Genomic DNA, 23,679 nt, shown 5'->3' with positions numbered 1-23,679 from the left:
AGCGGGGGGGAGGGGGTACCTGAATTTCACAGGTACCCGCTACCACTTCCGCTGCGATCACCTAGGCGATTGGAAGCGAAAGTTGTCCTCCCTGTGGTCTTCTGGGACCCGTAACAAGTCCCAGAAGACTACAGGGCCATTCACAAATTGCAGCACTTTTCGTGCATGTGCAGTGTGCAGTATTTTAAAAGTCAGCAGTTACAGTTTTTGTAGCTGCTGACTTTTATTTATTTATTTTTTTCAGGTGGAACTCCGCTTTAATAAAATGATAGCAATTTGTACAATAGGTAGTATTAATCATCATAACTTGACTTTAGATCACATTTTTATTTAGATAAAGAATCCATTTGACCACACCACAGTATTTTTTTTCTAGTATGTACATAAGCTACATGCTTTTTTTGCATTAATAGGCCTCATTCTTATGATGAACACTAATGCAGCCCACAAGGCCGCAGGTGACTTAAAAGCACCTACACATGAAGGCAGGTATTGTGAAGACATCTTAACCAAGGAAAGCATTATAAATACAACTCTTTGAAACATGTTTTTGATACAACTATTGCTATTCTTCACTATGGCAGCTGAGAAGACATTTTGCATTGTTTGAAACATATGTAGACAGTTTAGAAGACCAAGTATCTTTCTTTTCCTCCAGGCTTTGTTACAATTGCATGGTTGCAAACATTCCAGTTCCATGAACAAATATGGAAACCACATGGCCAATCCCAACTTTCATTCAAGGTTATGTCACCACCACCCACTAATGAATGGTACATTGCCCATTTTGTCACCATAATCTAGGAAAATTCTGAGAAATCAGGGCCTGCAACTGATTTGTGTTTCAAACTCTGATACGTTCATCATTTATTAGTATTATTTTTAAGTCCCAAGATTTCTATCATTTGATTCTATGAGCCTGTATCTGAGACAGCAGTGCTCATTCTTTGGTTTGTAACTGCTTTTATTGCTTGCTTTGCCTTCTTTTTTTTCCAATGAAAAAGTTTCTTTATCCGCTGTCTCTGAGAACATGGTGGTTGTTGACTGTGGAGTAGATTCCACATAAGCCAGATCTCTGCAGCCTTCAAGCTATGTACCACCATCAAGTCCCGGTAGAAGCAAGGATCAAATGTTTGCAGATGGGGGGCTGCTGAGGGTTTGGTAATTCCAAAAGTTTTAAACCCTTCGTGTAGCACCGGCGTGATGTTAACTCTCTGTAAGCACATGCCAAGAAAGACATCATCTATTGGGAAGAGCTCCACCTCCTTGCAGGATTTAGAGAGTTTCTTCATGGTCACGCCTGACATTAGGAATCCTCCCCCACCCGCATAAGCAGGGTACATGCCTAACCCATACATCGTCTCTGGTATGAAGTATTTACTCTTCTTTGATCGTATGGGCTTAGCATGATTTATAATATCACCAACAAACAAGTCCGTGGAAGGATCTCGAGTCTGTGAGTAACTAATCAGATTCTCTACATTGACAAAAACATCAGTGTCCCCTTTGAATACAAACTTAACGTTGCTGCAGAATTGTTCTGCCCAGTTAAGAAAGTGAATCTCTTTCAGTGTTAAGTTAAAGAAAGTATCAAGAAAATCCCAAAGTAGGATGTCCTTGTAGTAATGGCTTTCCTGTAGCATGAGTGACTCCCACATAGACACGGCAGATTTATTCCTGGGCGTGCCCAGAAGGAACACTCTTCGAACCCTTGCCCCATTAATAACCCCTTCTCGACCCCAGGTCTTACGCACACTCTCTCGCCGGTCAAATTCTTCCACAATGGACTTTACAGCAATGAGGAGGAAAGAATCTCCTGGGGGTTTGGAACATTTATTTGGCTGGTTGATCAGCAGGGTGAAGTTTCGATGGTCCTTACTCCTGAGATATTGCTGGAAGTCAAACAAGGGTGGTGTAACTGCAGCCCGATCAGTAGGCTTATTTTGCTCAATATCCTCCTCTGCATGGTATGCTTCTGACAGAAGCCTGGCACTACTCGCCCTTTCCTTTGTCTCCAAAAACTTTTTCGGCTTTGCAGTTTTGGAAATGATCTTTGCCGGCTTTGGTTTAACGGGAGTTATTTTTGACGTTGGTCTCATCAGACTGTAGAATAATGTACACAGAGCGATGAAGAGAAGAAGGGTGCAGAGAATATCCCCTTTAAGACGAACTTTCATTGTTACCTTGACGTTTTTAGTGGTTACGTACTTGTATCATATAGAAGTTTGTATGATCCCATCTGAAACAAAGAACATGAATTGGAATAATTAAGATGTTATAAATTCATGAAATAAATACAGTATATTTATTGTTTTTAAACTATGTCATACCAAGGAAGTGACCAAAAGGATTAACCAACTGATGTACTGAAAGTATTTGCATTTTTTTCAAGATTTGTGGAAACTTTATGAAGATTTGTAATAAACACTTCCTTTTATAAAAAAAATGTCTGTCCCCCTTCTTAAAAATCAATAAAGGCAATATCTAACCATGCCGATTTCAGATGTGATCTGCACAAGAATCCTGGAGGAAGAATTATGTGAATTAGAGCCTGTATTCACCATAGAGTTATAGTGGCCATGCTGTGGACACTATAAATTTTTAATTCCCTGGCTACATCCGTGAAATACCAGGAGGTCCAATTTCATGGGCTCTAAAAGTGCCACCTTTAATCTTTACATATTGTCACTTGAACTATTGAAAATGCTGTGTCTTGTACCTTTTTGTATTTAAATATGTTAGTAGGCACTTCTCCACTGATCACCAGGCTAAGAGGACATTTTCAATTGGTTGCCACTGTATGGGGACCCTTTCCAGCTTACCATCAGTATATGAAGGCACCACACTGGCCATCATTACAATGATCAGCAATGTAGAAGGGGCCCTTTCTATTGACCACCAATGTAAGGGGTCCATTCTGCACTGATCACCAATGTCAGGGAACAGTACACTGACCACCCATGTAAGCGTGTCCTTCCCCACTGATCACTGATATCAGGGGTCACTACACTGACCACCAATGTGAGGGGGTCCTTTTCCAGTGATCTCCAGTGTCAGGGAACACTACACTGACCACCAGAGTAAGGACCCTTCTCCACTGACCACTGATATCAGAGGACTCTTCTCGAATGACCACTGTTATCAGAGGACTCTTTTTCTATTGACCACTGAGGGCCCTTCTCTGCAACCACTGACTCTTCTCTACTGATCTTCAATGTAAGGGTCCTTCTCCACTGACCACCATCATAAGAAGACATCACATTGGCCATCATTGGGACACTACAGGGATCACTAATGTAATGTGTCCCTTCTCCAATGTCAGGGGACCGTACACTGACCACCAATGTGAGGGGTCTTTTTTAAACTGTTCACCGGTATCATGGGACACTACAAGGGCTCTTCTCCAGGGCAGTCTTAATGCATGGGCACCCCCAGGTGCATGGGATCCCCAGGATAATCTTGCAATACATTATACTTGCCATTTGCCCCGGATTTGCTGGGACAGTCACGCTTTTAACTAATCTGTCCTGGCATGGCCTGGGCAGCATCCTAGAACCTGGCCTGTGCTTTCTTGATCGCAGTATTATGCCCTCCTGACTTCCCTTGTACTATGCTTCTCTGTCTCCCCCCCCCCCCCCTTACTGTGCTCATTGTGTTGATTACTCTTTGATTTATGTTTTCTTATTGTTTAAAACCAAGTTTATTGAAAGTACTAATAAATACATTTTTAACTCTCAACTATTATATCCACTATTTATACTATAATTCTTGAGCGTAAGTGCGTAAATTGGGGCAGACTGGTAGGGACCCCAGTGCAGTACTTTGCCCAGAGGCCCATAATGTTGTTAAGACGGCCCTCCCCTTCTCTACTAATCCTTTTCAACTGACCACTGATACCAGAAGACTCTTCTCTACTGACAACTGATATCAGAAGACCGTTCTCTATTGACCACTGATATCAGAGGACCACCAACCTAAGGGCATATTTCCACTGGGAAATCGGGATCCTTCTCAACTGACCACCATTGTTAGGGGAGACTACACTGACCAGCAGCGAGATCTTCACATGTAAATATTAGGAGCTGGCTTACCTCCGTTCCCAGTATGCCATTCTGTGTCTTGCTGGAATTAGTTGACAGTTCTACAGCAGTCTATATGGATTTTGCTGACAACAGGCAGACTGGAGCAGAGAGAAGAGGAGAGCCAACCCCTGAATTTTCCACATGAAGATCTCTGAATCAGAGGTAAGTGTACTGTACCAATTACAATTTTTGTGATTATCTTTTCTGAACTGAAGGCTAAAATGATGCGGACTGTCAGTTCAGGGTGGAATTTTTACTAGCAGATTCCCAATTTAAAAAAAAAAAAGAAAATCACTTGTATGAAAAGCTCTCATGGCCCTTAAATGAAACATGTCATTGTAGACCTACTCTTTAAAATGACAGATTTCAACATTTTCAACTTGCAGTTCAGAACATTTGCCTTCACTGGGTGCATACTTATTTCAGATCAATGGTTCAGTGTTGAAGCCAAAGAATCAATATGACAGTAAGGTAGGTAGTATTTTCAAAAGGAGATCAGCAACTTACAATGTCACTCTCCATATTTCCTACACAGTATGCATTTTGAAAACACATTATTGCAAGTTAAACCGCACAGCATTTCAACAGCCAATTCCATTTTAATAGGCTGGCAGTGTAACGTAATACACACAAAAATGGACATGCACTATTTTATTAACTCATTGCACATCGACATATATTATTCACATATGTGCCTTGTAGCATGCTACAGCACTGGGAAAGGTTCAAGCAGCACAAAAGCTCAGTCAGTTGTACGGCAGGGTTCATGTGCTAGCAAAGAAATGCTGACAGGAGTACAGAGAGGAGCAGCAGTGTGTGCTTCCCCTTTCTCTGTCAAGTCAGCAGCTGGAGGGATAAGACCTCTAAGTGTATCTTAAATGCAGCAAAGAAACATCAGGTCTTCTGCCCTGCCAGAAAGGGCTGTACTGCGTGGTAGAGCAGCGTAAATCCTAGGACTGGATGGAGAGAAATTCTAAATTCCATACATATATCTCCCAACTTTCTGAGATGAGAAAGAGAGACACCTTAGTATAAGGTGTGTATGTAGGCAGGTGCAGTTTGTCCTCCATCCAGTAGATGGCAATGTGCCACAGTATATATGGCACAGAGGCTTAGGGGAACATTGTTCCTTTGCAGGCTCCATAGGTGTCTCAGAGTGATCCGCTGTCTGATTGGACACTGCAAACTCTGGTGACCTTTGGTGGCCCTCTTGGGTGAGACAACCCTTTTTGAATAAGGGTTCACAGCTCATTTTGGCATAGTTTGAGTGAGTGGTTAGGTCAGGGACAGTGACCCCGACTGTTAAGGAGAGTCATAGCGAGAGTCATAGCGCAGGGAGTGGTTCCTGCCTTGTATCAACCACCACCAGCCTGAACCGTTGATACAAGGCAGGATGGATCCATGCTTTCATGTTGACCTCTGACATCAACAAGGCATTTTCGTCCACACAACTGCCGTTCACTGGATATTTTCTCTTTTTTCAGGCCATTCTCTCTAAACCATGGGTGTCAAACCGGCGGCCCTCCAGCTGTTGCCAAACTACAAGTCCCATGAGCCATTTCAAAATTGACAGTTACGAGCATGACTCACAAAGACAGAGGCATGATGGGACTTGTAGTTTTGCAACAGCTGCAGGGCCGCCAGTTTGACACCCCTGCTCTAAATCCTAGAGATGGTTGTGCGTGAATATCCCAGTAGATCAGTTTTTCGAATACTCAGACCAGCCCATCTGGTACCAACAACCATGCCATGTTCAAAGTCACTTAAATCCCCTTTCTTCTCCATTCTGATGCTCAGTTTGAACTTCAGCAAGTCGTCTTCACCATGTCTACCTTGCTAAATGCATTGAGTTGCTGCCACGTGATTGGCTGATTAGCAATTTGTGTTATCAAGCAATTGAACAGTTGTACCTAATAAAGTGCCGGGGAGTGCATGATTCACTGCAGTATAAAGTTTCTAGTCAATAAATAGTAAATTTTTATAGAGGTCTATGCATCAGATCAAAAAAGAGGGACAACTGGTAAGTAAAGAGGGTCTGAGGGATTTGGTTCAAAAACAGAAACAGTTGGGAACAATGCCATACATGTATTTCACCTTTGTATATAGCTGTTTGCCTGGAATTCAGCTTTAATAATACATGCAGCTACCCATTGAACACAGTCATTCCAAACCTTTCCAAACTCTTGATTGAAAATCTGGGAACTGATCTTTAACCTACAGTATGAATACTTCTAAAGCTTAAATTAAAAATGTAATATTATATACGTTTACTGTGAGTTTTTGGTTTTGGATCTCTATTTTAAAGGTTCTGGATTATAGTATGAGAGCTTAAACATTTATATATAAAGCCTTTCGGTGGCTCCCAGGCATCTAAAGGGTGTTTTTATAGAGTGAGTCAGCCCTGGAAAGCTGAATTTCAGTCTTGGCTAAAACATCTGGGAAATGTCTTTGTCAAACTTTTGGAAGCTGAGTAAGAAAAAGCAGAGTTTGTTAAAACACTGAGACCACAAAGCCAAAAGTGCAGAGCTTGGCACAGAGTACGATATTTCCCCATGTGTAATCATTCATTTCAGGGCTTAATGTCATTAGCTTTTAGAAAGATCTCTAGATTTTATGTATCTTGTGCCATCAAGATAAACATACCCTCTTGTGTCAAGTCTAATTTTCAGGAGTTTGCTTGCATCTATTTTTCAGGTCTGGGATTTAAAACCAAACTGTGAACTTTACGAGCGTCTGAGAAAGCTTGGAGCTTGCCAGCCATTAACCAGTCCAGAAAAGGGATTCCCACTTTACATGGAAGAATGGTGATGGACATTCTAGACTCGTGTACCAAGTACCCAATGGACCTTTTCCAGTGATATGGAGGAGACGTGGCTATTGTGACTAATCTTACTTTTGATAAAGAGCGGTCATGTGGTTTTAATTAGAGGAATTAGTTTTATGTTATTCTACTTTTTATCAAGAACTGAAATCTTATAAAGTTTAAGCTCAACTCCAGTGAGACTTTTTTTTTTAAATCCATTGGTCAGCACTGTGTAAAACAAGACAAAACAAAAAAATCAGCTTTCATGGCCATACTATGCTTTACACCTGTGCTGTCCTTTGCAGATTCACTATTCTCTGGTTCATTACCAGTTCTCTTCTGGGTTGAATGATGCTCAGTGTCTTTAAATCCGCTTTCTGTGAGCCTATAGTTAAGGACTCATGTCAATGGGCATTCATTTTCTTGCGTTTGATGTGCATCTGTAACATCTCATTGACTTTAATTGAACAGTACACATGCAGTTCAGAGGCTGCACTTAACCTGTTTTGTGTTGCGCTACATTTCTGTAGACACACTGGGGTTTATTTACTAAAGCTGGAGAGTGCAAAATCAGACTCCCTTCTGCATAGAAACCAATCAGCTTCCAGGTTTCATTGCCAAAGCTTCATTGAACAAGCTGAGGTTAGAAGCTGATTGGTTTCTATGCAGAAGGGAGTCTGATTTTGGACTCTCCAGCTTTAGTAAATAAACCCCACTATGTCCTATTAGGTGCACCTGAACTGCAGGCAAAGCGGGTCAAATGCTGCATTTTCCATTTGAATGCAGCTGTATGTGTTCAAATAGAAAAAACACCATTTGACTAGAATGCTCGTTGACATGAACTATTGGGGATAGATGATCAGGGCACCCTGCACTCACAGTACAAATCTGAAAAGAATGGAGCTGACTGCACTATATCAGCAATGCTACCTACATCAATAAGGATGAACTATCGCTGTAGAAGAGAGAAAGAAGAGGACCATGCAAATTACATGATCAGCAAGAAACCCCGGGAAAGAAGGTATGTGGGTTTCTGTGGGCATTATGAAAGGGTTGCACTCAAATTTTAGGATTTTAAATTGATTTCATATTATGGAAAATACAACAGGAGGAGCTAAACCATAAAGATAGGTGAGTACACCCAAAGCCCCTCAGCAGAAATTAGGTCAGGAAGATTTCAGTGTTGGAGTATCTAACATATATCCACCAGGCTCCATCAGCATCTAAATTGCCTCCTGATTTGAACAGTGCTGCTTGGCCTGTCCACGGCCTGGGAGGGCAGAAAGCCCATGGCGTCAAGTGCCCCCCCCCCCTCGGGAGTGGTGCCCTGGGGGTGCTTCTAGTTTCAATATGTATTTGGGACCCCATTGTGAGAATTAGCACTTGGCCACGACATCATTCCCTCTTTTTGTACAATGCCTTTTGGCCAAGATCGGGGTAATTTTTGTTACCAGGCCGCAAGGCCTAGCCCAGGGGTGGGCAAACTTTTTGACTTGAGGGCCGCAATGGGTTCATATATTGGACCCGGGGGCCGGACCAAGAGTAGATGAATGATGTGTATGTGTCATCCATAGTAAGTATAGTAATATTCCCCCATAGTAAGCATAGTAATTAATCCCCCATATAGTAATTCATCCCCCATATAGTAATTCATCCCCCATAGTAATTCATCCTCCATATAGTAATTCATCCCCCATATAGTAATTCATCCCCCATAGTAATTCATCCCCCATATAGTAATTCATCCCCCATAGTAATTCATCCCCCATAGTAATTCATCCCCCATATAGTAATTCATCCCCCATATAGTAATTCATCCCCCATAGTAATTCATCCCCCATATAGTAATTCATCCCCCATAGTAATTCATCCCCCATATAGTAATTCATCCCCCATAGTAATTCATCCCCCATATAGTAATTCATCCCCCATATAGTAATTCATCCCCCATAGTAATTCATCCCCCATATAGTAATTCATCCCCCATATAGTAATTCATCCCCCATAGTAATTAATCCCCCCTAGTAATTCATCCCCCATATAGTAATTCATTGCCCCTATAGTAATTCATCCCCCATATTAAGTCCCCAAGTCCCCCCTGTGTCAATTCACTTACCTTTGCTCCGCGCGTTCCTCTCGCCGTGTTCCCGCGCCGCTCCGGTGTAGCATGAAAATCTGTCTCCTATGAGGATCTGTCCCCCTCGACGTATCTGCGCATGTGCCAGTTTCAGGCATTAGCAGCCGATTGGCAATCTCCGGCACATGCGCAGATACGTCGAGGGGGACAGATCCTCATAGGAGACAGATTTTCACGCTACACCAGTCTTCAGGGCGGACTGTGAGAGGAGCCTAGCGGGAGCCTAGCTCCGCGGGCCGGATTAAAAGGTCCGCCGGGCCGTATACGGCCCGCGGGCCGTAGTTTGCCCATTGCTGGCCTAGCCACTGCATCTGCACTGGAACTTTGTTATTTTTTTTCTCCATGTGTGCGTCATTGCACTTATTCTTCTGTTTTCGTTTTTTTTCAGGATAGAGGGTGTGGGTCCTCAGGCCTACCCTTAACTCTAGGAGGAGGATGTGTAGCAATCAGGTTTTTTCCTCCTCTGTCTTATGGAGTCTCTCTAGGAGAGCTTCTCCCCTAGTACTCTGTGGTCGACTTTGGCTGATCACGAGGAGAGGGTGCCTTACCCCAGTCAGACGCCTTGAATCCTAGGGGATCAGGGATGGGTCAGGAGGTGGACCAGAGGACCACTCCAAGTGCACTTTTCTGTATGTTCACTTGTATTTTTTTTGTTCACTTATAGTTAGTTTTGTGCACCCACAAAAAAAATCACTTTGGGTGGGCAGACTCTTTAAGCTACTTAGACTTTTATAGTCTGGCTGCTAAAAATACCTCTGACAAAATATATTAGTACAAACACAGATGCTTGTGCCCATAAAGAGGGCAAGCGCTTAGCAGACTATTGAATGTTAGTTTCTCTCTGGTAAAAACATCAGTGATAAACTGATGAGAAAGTTACACAGTGGTTGATTAGTTCTTCCCTGTAGATGTCCTGGGCACTGGGGTGTCTGCCATGGTCAAATAGGGGTTTATTTACTAAAGCTGGAGAGTCCAAAATCAGACTCCCTTCTGCATAGAAACCAATCAGCTTCTAACCTCAGCTTGTTCAATGAAGCTTTGGCAATGAAACCTGGAAGCTGATTGGTTTCTATGCAGAAGGGAGTCTGATTTTGGACTCTCCAGCTTTAGTAAATAAACCCCATAGTGTCTACAGACAGATGAATGTTCCCGTAACCAGCTATAGGTGGATAACAAACGTTCTCTGATATCTGTAGGCACCTTCAGATTGTATGTTCCTTTTAAAGAATAGACGAGGGACAATCAAGTCAAACCGGGACTTTTGAGTTTATATAATAAAAAAACAAATTTCAAGTAGTGGAAACTGCATTTATTTTTTGCAAACTCCCCTGTTACATTTATACATTTATCCCAGCATTTAAATAATTCTTGCAAAACTTCGGCATAGAAAGATTTGTCAGTAGGCCTGAACCATCCTAGGACAGCCTGTTTCACTTCGTCATCATTGTTTTCACCGTTCCCACAGAAAGATTAATCTCTTGTGCAATTTCATCGATTATCCAGGATCAGGTGTTCCACATGCTGAATGTTCACAGGAATGTTCGCTGTGGGCTAGGAACCACCACGGCCGAGATCATCACTGAAGGACGTATAGTCATGTTTGACATGTTTACACCATTCATATGTCTTGGCTGAGTGTCTCATCACCCTACTGTGCTTGAAGTCTTCTGTAGAAGACCTACAGTCAGGTCCATAAATTATTGGGACATCAACACAATTCTAACATTTTTGGCTCTATACACCACCACAATGGATTTGAAATGAAACGAACAAGATGTGCTTTAACTGCAGACTGTCAGCTTTAATTTGAGGGTATTTACATCCAAATCAGGTGAACGGTGTAGGAATTACAACAGTTTGCATATGTGCCTCCCACTTGTTAAGGGACAAAAAGTAATGGGACAATTGGCTTCTCAGCTGTTCCATGGCCAGGTGTGTGTTATTCCCTCATTATCCCAATTACAATGAGCAGATAAAAGGTCCAGAGTTCATTTCAAGTGTGCTATTTGCATTTGGAATCTGTTGCTGTCAACTCTCAAGATGAGATCCAAAGAGCTGTCACTATCAGTGAAGCAAGCCATCATTAGGCTGCAAAAACAAAACAAACCCATCAGAGAAATAGCAAAAACATTAGGCGTGGCCAAAACAACTGTTTGGAACATTCTTAAAAAGAAGGAACGCACCGGTGAGCTCAGCAACACCAAAAGACCCGGAAGACCACGGAAAACAACTGTGGTGGATGACCGAAGAATTCTTTCCCTGGTGAAGAAAACACCCTTCACAACAGTTGGCCAGATCAAGAACACTCTCCAGGAGGTAGGTGTATGTGTGTCAAAGTCAACAATCAGGAGAAGACTTCACCAGAGTGAATACAGAGGGTTCACCACAAGATGTAAACCATTGGTGAGCCTCAAAAACAGGAAGGCCAGATTAGAGTTTGCCAAACGACATCTAAAAAAGCCTTCACAGTTCTGGAACAAGATCCTATGGAGAGATGAGACCAAGATCAACTTGTACCAGAGTGATGGGAAGAGAAGAGTATGGAGAAGGAAAGGAACTGCTCATGATCCTAAGCATACCACCTCATCAGTGAAGCATGGTGGTGGTAGTGTCATGGCGTGGGCATGTATGGCTGCCAATGGAACTGGTTATTTTTACTTATTGATGATGTGACTGCTGACAAAAGCAACAGGATGAATTCTGAAGTGTTTCGGGCAATATTATCTGCTCATATTCAGCCAACTGCTTCACAACTCATTGGACGCCGCCTCACAGTGCAGATGGACAATGACCAGGGGCGGACTGACCATTTGGAAACTCGGGCACTGCTTGAGGGCCTGGGGTCAGTAGGGGGCCCCATAAGATGCCCCTGGTACCTTTTTCATAGGCTTTTTTGAGTTTGGGCAAGGACACGGGCCCCATGATCTCCTATTGCCCAGGAGCCCCAGGAGTTGTCAGTCCGCCCCTGACAATGACCCAAAACATATTGCAAAAGCAATTATAGAGTTTTTTAAGGGAAAGAAGTGGAATGTTATGCAATGGTCAATTCATTCACCTGACCTGAATCCGATTGAGCATGCATTTCACTTGCTGAAGACAAAACTGAAGGGAAAATGCCCCAAGAACAAGCAGGAACTGAAGACAGTTACAGTAGAGGCCTGGCAGAGCATCACCAGGGATGAAACCCAGTGTCTGGTGATGTCTATGCGTTCCAGACTTCAGGCTGTCATTGACTGCAAAGGATTTGCAACCAAGTAGTAAAAAGTGAAAGTTTGATTTATGATTATTATTCTGTCCCATTACTTTTGGTCCCTTAACAAGTGGGAGGCACATATGCAAACTGTTGTAATTCCTACACCGTTCACCTGATTTGGATGTAAATACCCTCAAATTAAAGCTGACAGTCTGCAGTTAAAGCACATCTTCTTCGTTTCATTTCAAATCCATTGTGGTGGTGTATAGAGCCAAAAATGTTAGAATTGTGTCGATGTCCCAATATTTATGGACCTGACTGTATACTCACTTTCATTGTTTTTCACCACTGTTCTTTTCCTCCATAACAGTTGTCACCAAATTCCAGTATTTCTAGTGGGCAATTGTCAGGTCTGAACATAGTCACCTGACCAGGAGGATGACTTCCTCAACCCTGTGAAAGGTCCTACATCATCCAAGAAGAGCTTACAAAGGGTTAGAACTGAACAGCAATGGGATGGAGGGAGAGAGTTGTGAATTATAAATGGATCCTGATGGCTGGAGTTTTAAAAGCCCCAAAATTTGGCTTGGATGGGCTGAGTGACCATTTCTTAAAGATGAACTCTGGTCCACAATTCATGTTGAAAAAAAACAACTGCATGGTGCATTTTAGTAACTTGAACTTTATTTTTCCATTCAAGCAGTGTTAAACTCAAAACAAAATATGTAATATATTGCAGCTTACCAATCATTAGATGTGTTGGCTGCATTCATTTTTTTTTATGTATTTTCCCTTCTATTTAATTGGTGATCTGGCCAGTAACACACCTCCTATATTAGAGTGCCCCCACTCTGGATGAAGGAGCACAAGGGGCACAGTAGACAGCAATATTACCAGTTTGGGGGTAGGGTAGTATTAATTGGATTAGAAGATTTATATACAAAAACAAATTGAAGCCAAACTCCAGCTCACATGCTATAATCAATTACAGTAAACAGATTTTTTTTCCTTTCGAGATAAAGGTTTTACATGAATACATAGAAGCTGATCATTTTAATCACCCCTACCAGAGTTAAAGGGTTTGTCTCAAACTTGTAAACTGATACATTTGGAAGAGAGCTTGTTTTTTTTTAAAAACAACAGACTTACTGGCTGGATCACTAAATGAAAACAGAAGCAAGAAAGCCTTAAAAAGAAATCTAATGCAGCTATCACACCTAAGAATTGGTAAACTGTAATATAATATATGTTTGATTTGGGGGTGAACACTGCTTTCAGGCCTCACGAAAGAGAATCTTCAAAAAACACACATCAAAGTGCACATTAGCAGACATTTTTGAGGAATAAGATGTAAATCCCTGAATTAAAGATAGTAATAATGTGCACTTACTTAGAGATTCAGAGGGGACAATTTACTAAAATAGGTGCACTCAGAATCTGGCACAGCTGTGCATGGTAGCCAATCGGATTCTAGCTTCAGCTTGTTCAATTAAGCTTTGACAATAAAACTTGGAAGCTGATTGGTGTTTATGCAACTTTTGCTTGCTGCAGTTTTAGTAAATCCCCCCCCAGAGTTGGTCATAGTGCAGTAATGTGAAACATGTTTGTTGTTATGGGTTACCGTATCTTTTAATATTGTTCTGATAATATTCCAAATTAATGTGGAGATCATTTAGCACAGTGGCTAAATGGTTAGCGCTTCCACCTGGCAGTACTAGGGTCATTGGTTCAAATCCCAGCCACGACACCTCCTGCCTGGAGTTTGCATGTTCTCCCTGTGCCTGCGTGGGTTTCCTCTGGGTACTCCAGTTTCCTCCCACACTCCAAAGATGTGCTGGTAGGTTAATTGGATCCTGTCTAAATTGGCCCTTGTATATGAATATGAGTTAGGGACCTTAGATTGTACACCCCTTGAGGGTTAGGGACTGATGTGAATGTACAATATATATGTAAAGCGCTGCGTAAATTGACGGCGCTATATAAGTACCTGAAATAAATAAAAATTTAGTTGAGCTGGGTCAAGCCTCTGCTGCATTGATGATCTGAAGGGTCCTGGTATCTGGGAGTTTCTGCTCCTGTTACTAACAATACAGCCGTACAGTCATAGGCTATGCTTACTTTTAGGGAGAAATCCCCAGACGACCCGGCTTTGTGTAGATCTGCTATTTCCTGTTGTTTTATTACAGCCCATATTTTACTAATAAAACCAGCATCTGTCTGATTCTCTTGTCCTGAGGGCAGGTCATGGGTACAGAGCTCTCTTCACTGCTGGAAACTCACAATCATATCATATAAAATCCACTGGGATGTTAAAGTGGAGTTCCACTCACGCTGTCAAAAACTGTAGCTGCTGACTTTTAAAAAACAGCCACTTACCTGTCCCTCAGTCCCGCGGTGTGTCCCCGTTTCACCGGCCGCCCTGTATTCCAGGAGGCAGACATCTTCAGTGTGGGCACCCGGCTGTGATAGCTTGCTGCTTCACACCCGGGTACCGACTGCGCATGCGCGAGTAGCGCTGCGCTCCATGAATGGTCCTGTAGTCTTTTGGGACCTGTCACGTGTCCCAAAAGACTACAGGGAGGGAGGGAGGACACCTTCCGCTTCCGCTCGCCTAGGCGATCAGACCAGAAGTGGGAGCTGGTACCTGTCAAATTCGGATACCCGCTCCGTCAGTCCTTGAAGCGGAACTTCCCCTTTTGGGTGGAGCTCCACTTTAACTTTAGTAAGGCTTGATTGGATGGGAAGAATTGTATCTGTTTTGATAAGAGATATATATGCAGGGCCATAGATATTTGTTTTCTTGGAGGGGGTAATCAGCCTTGGGGACCTAGAGGAAGATAATTGGGCAGCACCCTTACCAAGCTATTGCAAACTGTGGGTGTGGCAAAATTAAAACAGTGGGAGGGGCTTAAAATTAGAGCTCACTCACTGTGTACATGGTGACAAATAGCACAGTTCTTGTACCCAAAAAAAAGATTTTTTAATTATTGTGCCACACAAATTTACCTCTCTTCTCAAATCAAAATCCCCCAGTACAGATCTCCCCCCTCCCACTAATAAACATCCCTTCTACTTATTACAGATTTATCTACGGTACAGCTGCCTTATCCTCTCTACATTTCTCTGCCCCAGTACAGCTCCCCAAGTACAGTCCCGCCCCCTTTCACCCCAGTACAGATTTACCCCCAAACAGATTTACCCCCAAACAGTACAGATATCCTTCCCCTCAGTACAGTTCCCACCAACACAGATAGTGCTGGAACAAGGTCATCTAGAGTCCAGGGCGAACATGCCAAACTGCACCCCCCAAAGGTGTATGAGCATTATGTGTTAGCAAAAATCCCCCCCCCCAAACAAATTGAGCACTGATATGCATGCTTACCCCCTAGACATATTTTCACTTTCCCCTAGTACAAATCCACCTCCTTGCTGAAATCCCCCCTCCCAGCACAAATCTCTGCCCCCCATAAACCAAATCCCCACGGCACAAATTCTCCCCCCCAAAAAATCACCCCACCCTCCCCTCTGAATACACATCCCCCAATTCCAAATTCCCCCTCAGAGCACAAATCCCCCCCCAACCCCCTTCCTAGCACAAATACCCCCCCCCCCCCCAATCATCCTTACTAGCACAAATATCCCCACAAAAATTTTTACCACCTAGCACAATCCCCCTCCTCCTCAACCATATCACCTCTTCCAGCACAAAACCCACTTCCTAGCACAAATGCTCTTCCTCCACCCCCCCCCAAATTTCCCAACCTAGAACAATTCTTTCCCCTTGCCGCTCCCCAAACTCCCCTTCACAACACAAATCTTCCAAGCTCCTTGCAGTGCCCCCCCACCTCACATGATACCACAGTGCCCTGAGCAGCCGCCCCTCCTGCCCACCCCTTGTCCTGGCCCTGAACAGAGATATCTCTGTACCCAGTACAGCTCCCACCAGGACAAATCTACCCTCCCCTAGTGCAGATTTCTTCCCAAGTATAGTCTCCCCCAAATACAAATACCCCTCACACCCCACTTGGAATGTCTCCTCCAGTACAAATCCTCCTCCCACCTTCTCAAGTAAGATTTCCTTTATCCAGTACAGAATTCACCCAGTACAGATCCCCCCCCCCCCCCCACCTCTCAGAAACACCAGAACACCCGTACAGATCACATGCTTCTTACCATAACAGGGTAAAAAAAAAAGAGAGAGCTTGAGAGGGGTGTCCAACAATATTTTATTGCAAAATAAGAAATATTACCTCTGAGCTGGTAACCCCGCATCATGAATACTAAAACAAAAGGTCTCATAGTAAGGTCCTAAATGAACTCAATAAATCTCCCTGCTCCATAAAATCCACCCACTAGACCAGGCATTACAGAATGAGGGGAGATCCTCCCTCTGTTCACTTGCTGTTAAAAAAAAAAGATAGTTCCAGATTTTATTTAGTCTGGCCACACTCCAGGTTTGGGGGGTTATCTAAATCATGGAGTTCTGCTTTAAAGCCCACCTCCAGTTAAAAGTTTCTTACTATTTGGATAGGGTGGGTAAGGGTTAAAACCCCTTTATTGGTATTGGTCTTCTCATTGGGGGAATTTCCTCCTTACCCCATAGACATTAGTCCAACTAAACCCAAACTTCTTTGTTATTTTTAATACAGTGGACAACAGCTAGATTTTCTGTTAGGTTGTTATTACTCTTTGTGTCCTCATTGGGGAGATTTTCTCTTCCTGTCACTGGTTGTCTTAGAAAGACACAACAAGCACTTCTGCACTGCAGCGACCATACCCTCAGTTGGAATGTGGTTGAGGTGCAGCCCCATTGACTTCAATGGTCAAGTTTGGCAGGCAGTGCCACCTGTCAAACTTACCATGCTGAGTTAAAATTGTCACTCCGTGAAGCATTGCAGCTATGGTAGTATACTCACCCTTTTGGTGACCATGTAAATTTGAAGGTGGACAGTCAGGAGAGGGATAATCAACTGCCCGCTTTTATTGCTTCTCCATTGCCATTGTGCCAGACAGCAGAACCTGGTTTAATTGATATTGTTTCTTCACTTGCCTAAGTATGGACCATATTTGAAATATATTTTAAGATATATATTGACATATATTTAAAATACTACAATTTTGGCCGTATGCAATGTATTAACAAAAATAGATATATACTGTATGTTAAAATGTGTTTTTTATATATTACGAAATATATGAAAAATATTTTTAAAAATACATTTTCAAATATACTGTATGTCTTTAAAATTACATTTAATCTACATGTTTGGAATGCATTCACAAATATATGGAAAAATATATGTTAATATATGTTATAAAAATCTGAAGAATATGTTTAAAAATATATACAAATATATTATTTTATTATATAAAATAATATAATAATATGTATATATTATAAATTACAAAATACATGAACAACGCATTTCAACATGCAATGTATGTATGTATGTATATATATATATATATATATATATATATACATATACACGGGGTGGACTGACAACTCATGGGGCCCCCGGGCAATAGGGGATCATGGGGCCCCTGTGTCCTTGCCCAAACTCAAAAAAGCCTATGAAAATATGAAAAAGGTACCAGGGGCATCTCATGGGGCCCCCTACTGACCCCGGCTCTCGGGCAGTGCCCGAGTTTCCAAATGGTCAGTCCGCCCCTGCATATACATACATACAATGTATTTATGTATGTGTATAAATATATATATATATATATATATTGAAATATATTGACTGTGGCCAAAATTGTAGTATTTCAAATATATGTCAATATATTTGGGAAGAATATTCTTAAATTATATATAAAATATATTTTTCTTCCATGTGGGTAAGGAAACCACCGATTGCTTATTCAGAGGACTTTAGGGCTGTACAATAAATACCAAAGATCAGCATGTGACCTCTTGGCCACAAGTCGGCCACAAGGGTTCTAACCCTTACAAAACAAAAAAAAGCTTTTGACTGGAGTTTGGCTCTGATGATCACTGCTATAAGCAATCCTTTTAACTGTCATGAATGACTTTCATTCATAACAGCTTGCTTACTTGTACCATGTGATATCTGTGGGCCAACCACAGCACAGCAATCGAGAGAAAGTTGTTTATGAATGAAACACATTAATGGCAGTTTGTTTACATTGTTATCATGTGTTCACTATGATTTGTCATAGTGATCACATGATACCCTGGCTTCTCAGTGCGGCTTATACTGATTGTGTATGTACTATCTGTAGGAAAAATGGTAAAAAGGGAATAAATGGAGGTGGGGGGGTGGGGGCTTATATGAGGGCTTATATGATGGTTTACCGGAAGGAACAGTCCTTTAACAGGAAGGGCAGTCCTTTAAGTTGTTCTTCTGCCAGCTATCGTTGGGTCCCTTTAAGAAGCATTAGTGCACTTTGTGACAATCTTATTAACCAGAATGCAGAAAAGGGTGGTAGAAGTGTAACACAGATATGGCACAGGTGCAGTATCAATAGGGTATATGTGCAAAATGGGTAAGGTACAGGTGCAGTATGGTATTTGGGATGCTTAATACTTTGCTTCCAATGACTCAGTTCCTGCTAACAGTGTGAATGATGGGCGGTGAGTCCTCTCACCAGTCCCTACAATACAGTTGTAAGCTTTTGCATTGGAATGTGGTGCCCCACTCTCTCTTTCTCTAGAATGCTTCCAGAGTCCAGCTATGGGAAGCAAAGGGTGAGAGGACTCTCAGGTCCCCTTGTAGCAATGGTGCTGTGCAATCACTATGGTCTCTGTTGCGTGGAAAGGACATCTCTCCTCTCCTAAGCCTCCACTCGATCCTGCCAGCTTGGCCTTTCATCAGTTAGCCATCAGTCACAGATGTGTACTCCCTGAGTCCTTGGACACCAAGAGAGCAACGTTTTCCCAGGCAGTTTGGTAAAAGCCATCTCAGCACTCCCCTTGCTCCTCAGTATCTCTTGGGAACTGTAGTGTGAAGAGTCCATTGGCTCCATTGTATGACTGTCATCTCAAACTACAAGTCCCATGGTTCTCAGCGTTCTGCATAGGAGTCCATGGGCTGACTTGGCTGGGGCTCTTTTTCTACTGGCTGGAGGGGATAGTGCAGCAAAACATTAGCATAAAAGTAAAGAGTGGAGCAACAAAATGCATTGTCTCTTTCTCCATGTTGTTGCCACTCACCACCTGACTACACATGGTATACTTACCTGCTGTGTACAATGGTATTGCACAGAGTGGCCCTGAACCTCCTCTTCTGGGGTCCCGCTCAGGAGCTTTTGGCTCCACCTCTTCTCTGTGCACCACCATATGGAACTTATTCCTATGGGGAGCACTTGTGGGCTCGTTCCTGAGGCTGGCTGTGTTTGTCCATAGATACACATAATGCAGCTCAGCCCCTCCCCTGCTCAAAGGATTTGATTGACAGCAGCAGGAGCCAATGGCTGCCTCTCTGTCCTGTGACTGCAGGGAAGAAGGAGAGAGCCACTACAGACAGACACAGCACTAGACTGAGTGAAGACTCAAGGTAAGAATTTAAGGGGTGGGTGATACAAATGTTGGGACATTTTTTAACAATGTAATGCCTTTACAACCATTTTAAAGTTTGTGAGCCTAGGATCAGATGGGATAGGATATCAGTTGAATGCTGATCCTAATGGGAATGCTGACTGTAGACTTAAACATTGATCAGTGCTGAGCCTTGCTGTAGCCTAATAAAAGCTAGTTAAAAGCCTAAACCACCTCAAGTGTCTCCTCCCAGTGCAAAGACACAATAACTTCTGCATAACAAAACTAAACATATCTAGGAATATTTAGGATATATGAGAACCATATTTTAAAAATAGTGTTTCCATATAAGAATAGTAAGGTTGTTTTTCCAATAATTATGGTTTATATGTTGTATCTCTATGTAGCTAAAAAAGATTATTGTCCATTGACCTCATTTTGTACAATGAGCTCATTGCCCCGATCTTCCCAGCATCAATTATTGTTTACATGGCTCTTAATTTTCATCTGTCTACCAGATCAGCTTTCACAATCAACATGACTCACAGATCAACAGGATTAAGGTTTTGAATAAATTAGTACAAGGATGACCTCTGTGTGGAGCCAGACAGGGCTGTATTTACCATAATGGCACTTAGAGGGTAAGTCCTACAGCAAATCATTTAATGGGGTGGCAAGAAGCCTCCATATTTATGAACTGTGGCAATGTTAGCACTGCTGTCTAGCAACACTAGGGCTGTCGGTTCAAATCCCAACAATGGCACCACCTGCCTGGAGTTTGCATATTCTCCCTGTGCCTGCATGGGTTTCCTCCGGGTACTCCGGTTTCCTCCCACACTCCACAGACATGCTGGTAGGTTAATTGGCTCCTGTCTAAATTGTCCCTAGTATGTGTATGTATGAATGTGAGTTAGGGACCTTTGATTGTACGCTCCTTACAGGTTAGGGACTGATGTGAATGTACAATATATGTAAAGCACTGCATAAATTGACGGAGCTACATAAGTACCTGTAATAAAAAATGTTTTCCTTGTGTTTTCATATTCTTTCCACCTCTGAACATTTGTGGCCAAATTCAGCTAGAGAACTGGAATAAAATGTGGTGCAGAGGATGCTGAGAGAAGACAGAAAACTCTTTTTTGTTTTGTGTACAGTAGGCTCTCAACAGTGCGTTCAAAAAAAGACTGTAAACTCAACTGCCTGTAAATGACTGTAAACGACATAGTGTACATGGACACATAGGAAAACATTAGGGAGAGTTCAGGGGATGCTGAAAAAATGCAGAAAAGCTCCTGGACGTCAGTTTAGGAGCTGCAGTATACATGAACCCTTAAAAGCCTGTCCTTGTCCACATGCACTTCGGTGATAACAGGAAGCATTTGTATTTTCACAGGGCATTTTTCCTAATTATTTCTGGCTGAAATTGCTTATTCACAATTTTCCAACACTGTGATTATCTAAATCACAGTGTTGGAAAATTGTGAATAAGCAATTTCAGCCAGCAATAATTAGGAAAAATGCCCACCACAAAATGCTCACCAAGCACGAGTAACCGATACTTGTGTTCAAGTACTCGCTTACCAAGTACCGATTACCAATACCTTTGCAATGCAATTTGCGTCCATACAAAATGAATGGGCCCAAATTACACTGCAAAGAATCTCATGTGATTTGAACAGAAATGCGGTGCGATTTCTGTCCGGACCACATGCGGTTTCCCTTTGGGTGCGGTGCGACTTGAAGTGCGATTTGAACCATACAAGTGAATGGCTCAAATTACACTGCAAATTGCACCGCACCACACCTGCAGGGAAACCGCAAGCGATTCAGATAGGAATCACACTGCTACTTCAGCTGAAGTAGTGCAATTTCAGTTTCTCCAGCTTTGTTTCAAGCACCCTGACAATAATGAAATAAATAAATAAAAAAAATCAAATGGCTCCTGAGTACCTGGGAGGAGAAATTTTATGTTGTCAAAGCAGAGGAATTGCAGACATATTTGGCCTCTGCTCTGTGCAGCCCAACCACCGCATCAATAGCAAACATACAGAAAAAAATATACAAATAAAAAAATTTAAATACATATGAAAACAAATATCCTAAATAAAAGCTTTAAGACAATCCCCAAACCTGTAATTTGAAAGATTTTTGTATTTTCTATGTCACCTTCAAAACTGCATAAACAAGACCCTGTCTCCGCTGTATTGCCTAGTTTCCTATGCCTTTTTTTTTTTATTTTTACAATAGCTTGCTTATTAGCCTTGTTAATAGGTAGAATTTATCACCCCCATATGCTTTAAAAGGATTAACTGCTAAATTAGGGTTTTGCAAATACAAAACAGGAGTCGCCACAAATCAAGCCCATACAAATTCACTGTTTCTAAATAATAAGGCAATGGACTAATTCAGAACAAATTGAAAAAAAAGAAAATAAGAATATTTAGTAGATTTGTTGCCCATGGCACACATCTTGTATAATATTTCCATGAAATGAAGGGTAATATTACTTTTGGCAAAGCCCCTTTTTCCATCTCACTTTCCATTGGTCCACCTTTTATGACTTAGCCCCAATAGCAGCCAAACAAAATTGTTTAAACTTTTCAGAAAATTCAAGACCTTCACTGAAAAATGAATACATGGTTATTTTAATTCAGAGCCCACATGATGTCCTAAATACCTAATAAAACATCCTACAACCAAATCCCTTTCCTGCGTGCCAGACTGGTGCAGGACTAGAACTTGAATTTGGATGTCGGACATAGAAGAACGTCAAGCACAGCAACGAGAAAGCAATATTTTAGGTATTTTTTTGGAAAAATGTAAACTTTCTAGTTGCCTTTTTAACTATAAAGATAATCATACAGTATTGTACGGTATATTTCAATAATTGTATGTTAGGTTTTGTCAGCATTGGCACTCGACCGCTTACCTTCAAACTTGAGAGGGTAAAAAGGGGAAGTGGTTTAACCATGTCCCGTCCAGCCTGTTGTCATAATATGGCCGGGAGGGTGCTCTGTGATCCTGAGAGGATGTAAAATGCTTGCATGCCTTGTGTGCGCCCTAGGGGCAGCACAGTGGCTAAATGGTTAGCACTTCTGCCTGGCAGTACTAGGGTCCTTGGTTTGAATCTCCACCTTGGCACCACCTGCCTGGAGTTTGCATGTTCTCCCTGTGCCTGCGTGGGTTTCCTCCGGGTACTCCTGTTTCCTCCCACACTCCAAAGACATGCTGGTAGGTTAATTGGATCCTGTCTAAATTGGCCCGTGTATGTATGAATGTGAGTTAGGGACCTTAGATTGTACGCTCCTTGAGGGTTAGGGACTAATATGAATGTACAATATATATGTAAAGCGCTGCATAAAATTGACGGTGCTATATAAGTACCTGAAATAAATAAAAAATAAATAAATAGGGGCCATGCACCAGCGCAACCTGTGACCTGGCATTTCCGCAGGACACAACAGATCACAGATTGTTGTACCGAGCTGCTATGCATGGCCCTGGTATCATGTGACCACTGTCACCAATCACAGCAATCAGTTGTCAGTTGTAAACAAACAATGTCTTACCATTCATAGCCATTGTGTATTATTGTGATCTCGGTGATTGTTCACAGTTATCACATAGTACAGGGCCAATCACAGCAGACCTGTACCATGTGATAGCTGTGGCCAATCACAGCTATTACAGTAGTACAGAATGGCACATGAATATGTAGTGATACCCCCTTGAGAGCCACTGGTTTTGGATTCCCCTTTACTTCCTGCACAGCCAGGAATCATGCATTTTCCATTTGTATCCAGACATACGAAACATTCCATGGGCTTTTTTTTTGTTTGTTTTATTAGGGGATTTAACTTGGAAAGCGTAAAGGGGTTATGAGATGCCCAACTTGATTGCAGAAAAACAAATTGAGAACAATTTCCTTCTCTAATATAGCACAAAAATGGGAGATGAATGACT

The 23,679-nt window shown here is 42.1% G+C and overlaps 1 protein-coding gene across 1 annotated transcript in view; it reads right to left on the bottom strand.

Moving 5' to 3' along the window:
* Positions 1 to 307: 307 nt before the first annotated feature.
* Positions 308 to 23,679, bottom strand: part of B3GNT9 (UDP-GlcNAc:betaGal beta-1,3-N-acetylglucosaminyltransferase 9) — a 29,179-nt gene continuing 5,807 nt past the window's right edge. Inside the window, exon 2 of the mRNA XM_089692891.1 lies at positions 308 to 2,239. Within this exon, the coding sequence (XP_089549017.1) occupies positions 912 to 2,177 (1,266 nt within the window). The 5' untranslated portion in view covers positions 2,178 to 2,239 and the 3' untranslated portion in view covers positions 308 to 911. The remainder of the gene's footprint in view (positions 2,240 to 23,679) is intronic.

This window comes from Staurois parvus, unplaced genomic scaffold (genome assembly GCF_062004578.1).
Source record: "Staurois parvus isolate SC_StPar_1 unplaced genomic scaffold, SC_StPar_1.0 ptg000607l, whole genome shotgun sequence".
In the NCBI taxonomy this organism is placed as follows: Eukaryota; Metazoa; Chordata; class Amphibia; order Anura; family Ranidae; genus Staurois; species Staurois parvus.
Note: the sequence above shows the minus strand (reverse complement) of the source record. Positions and strands in the feature narration are given on the sequence as shown.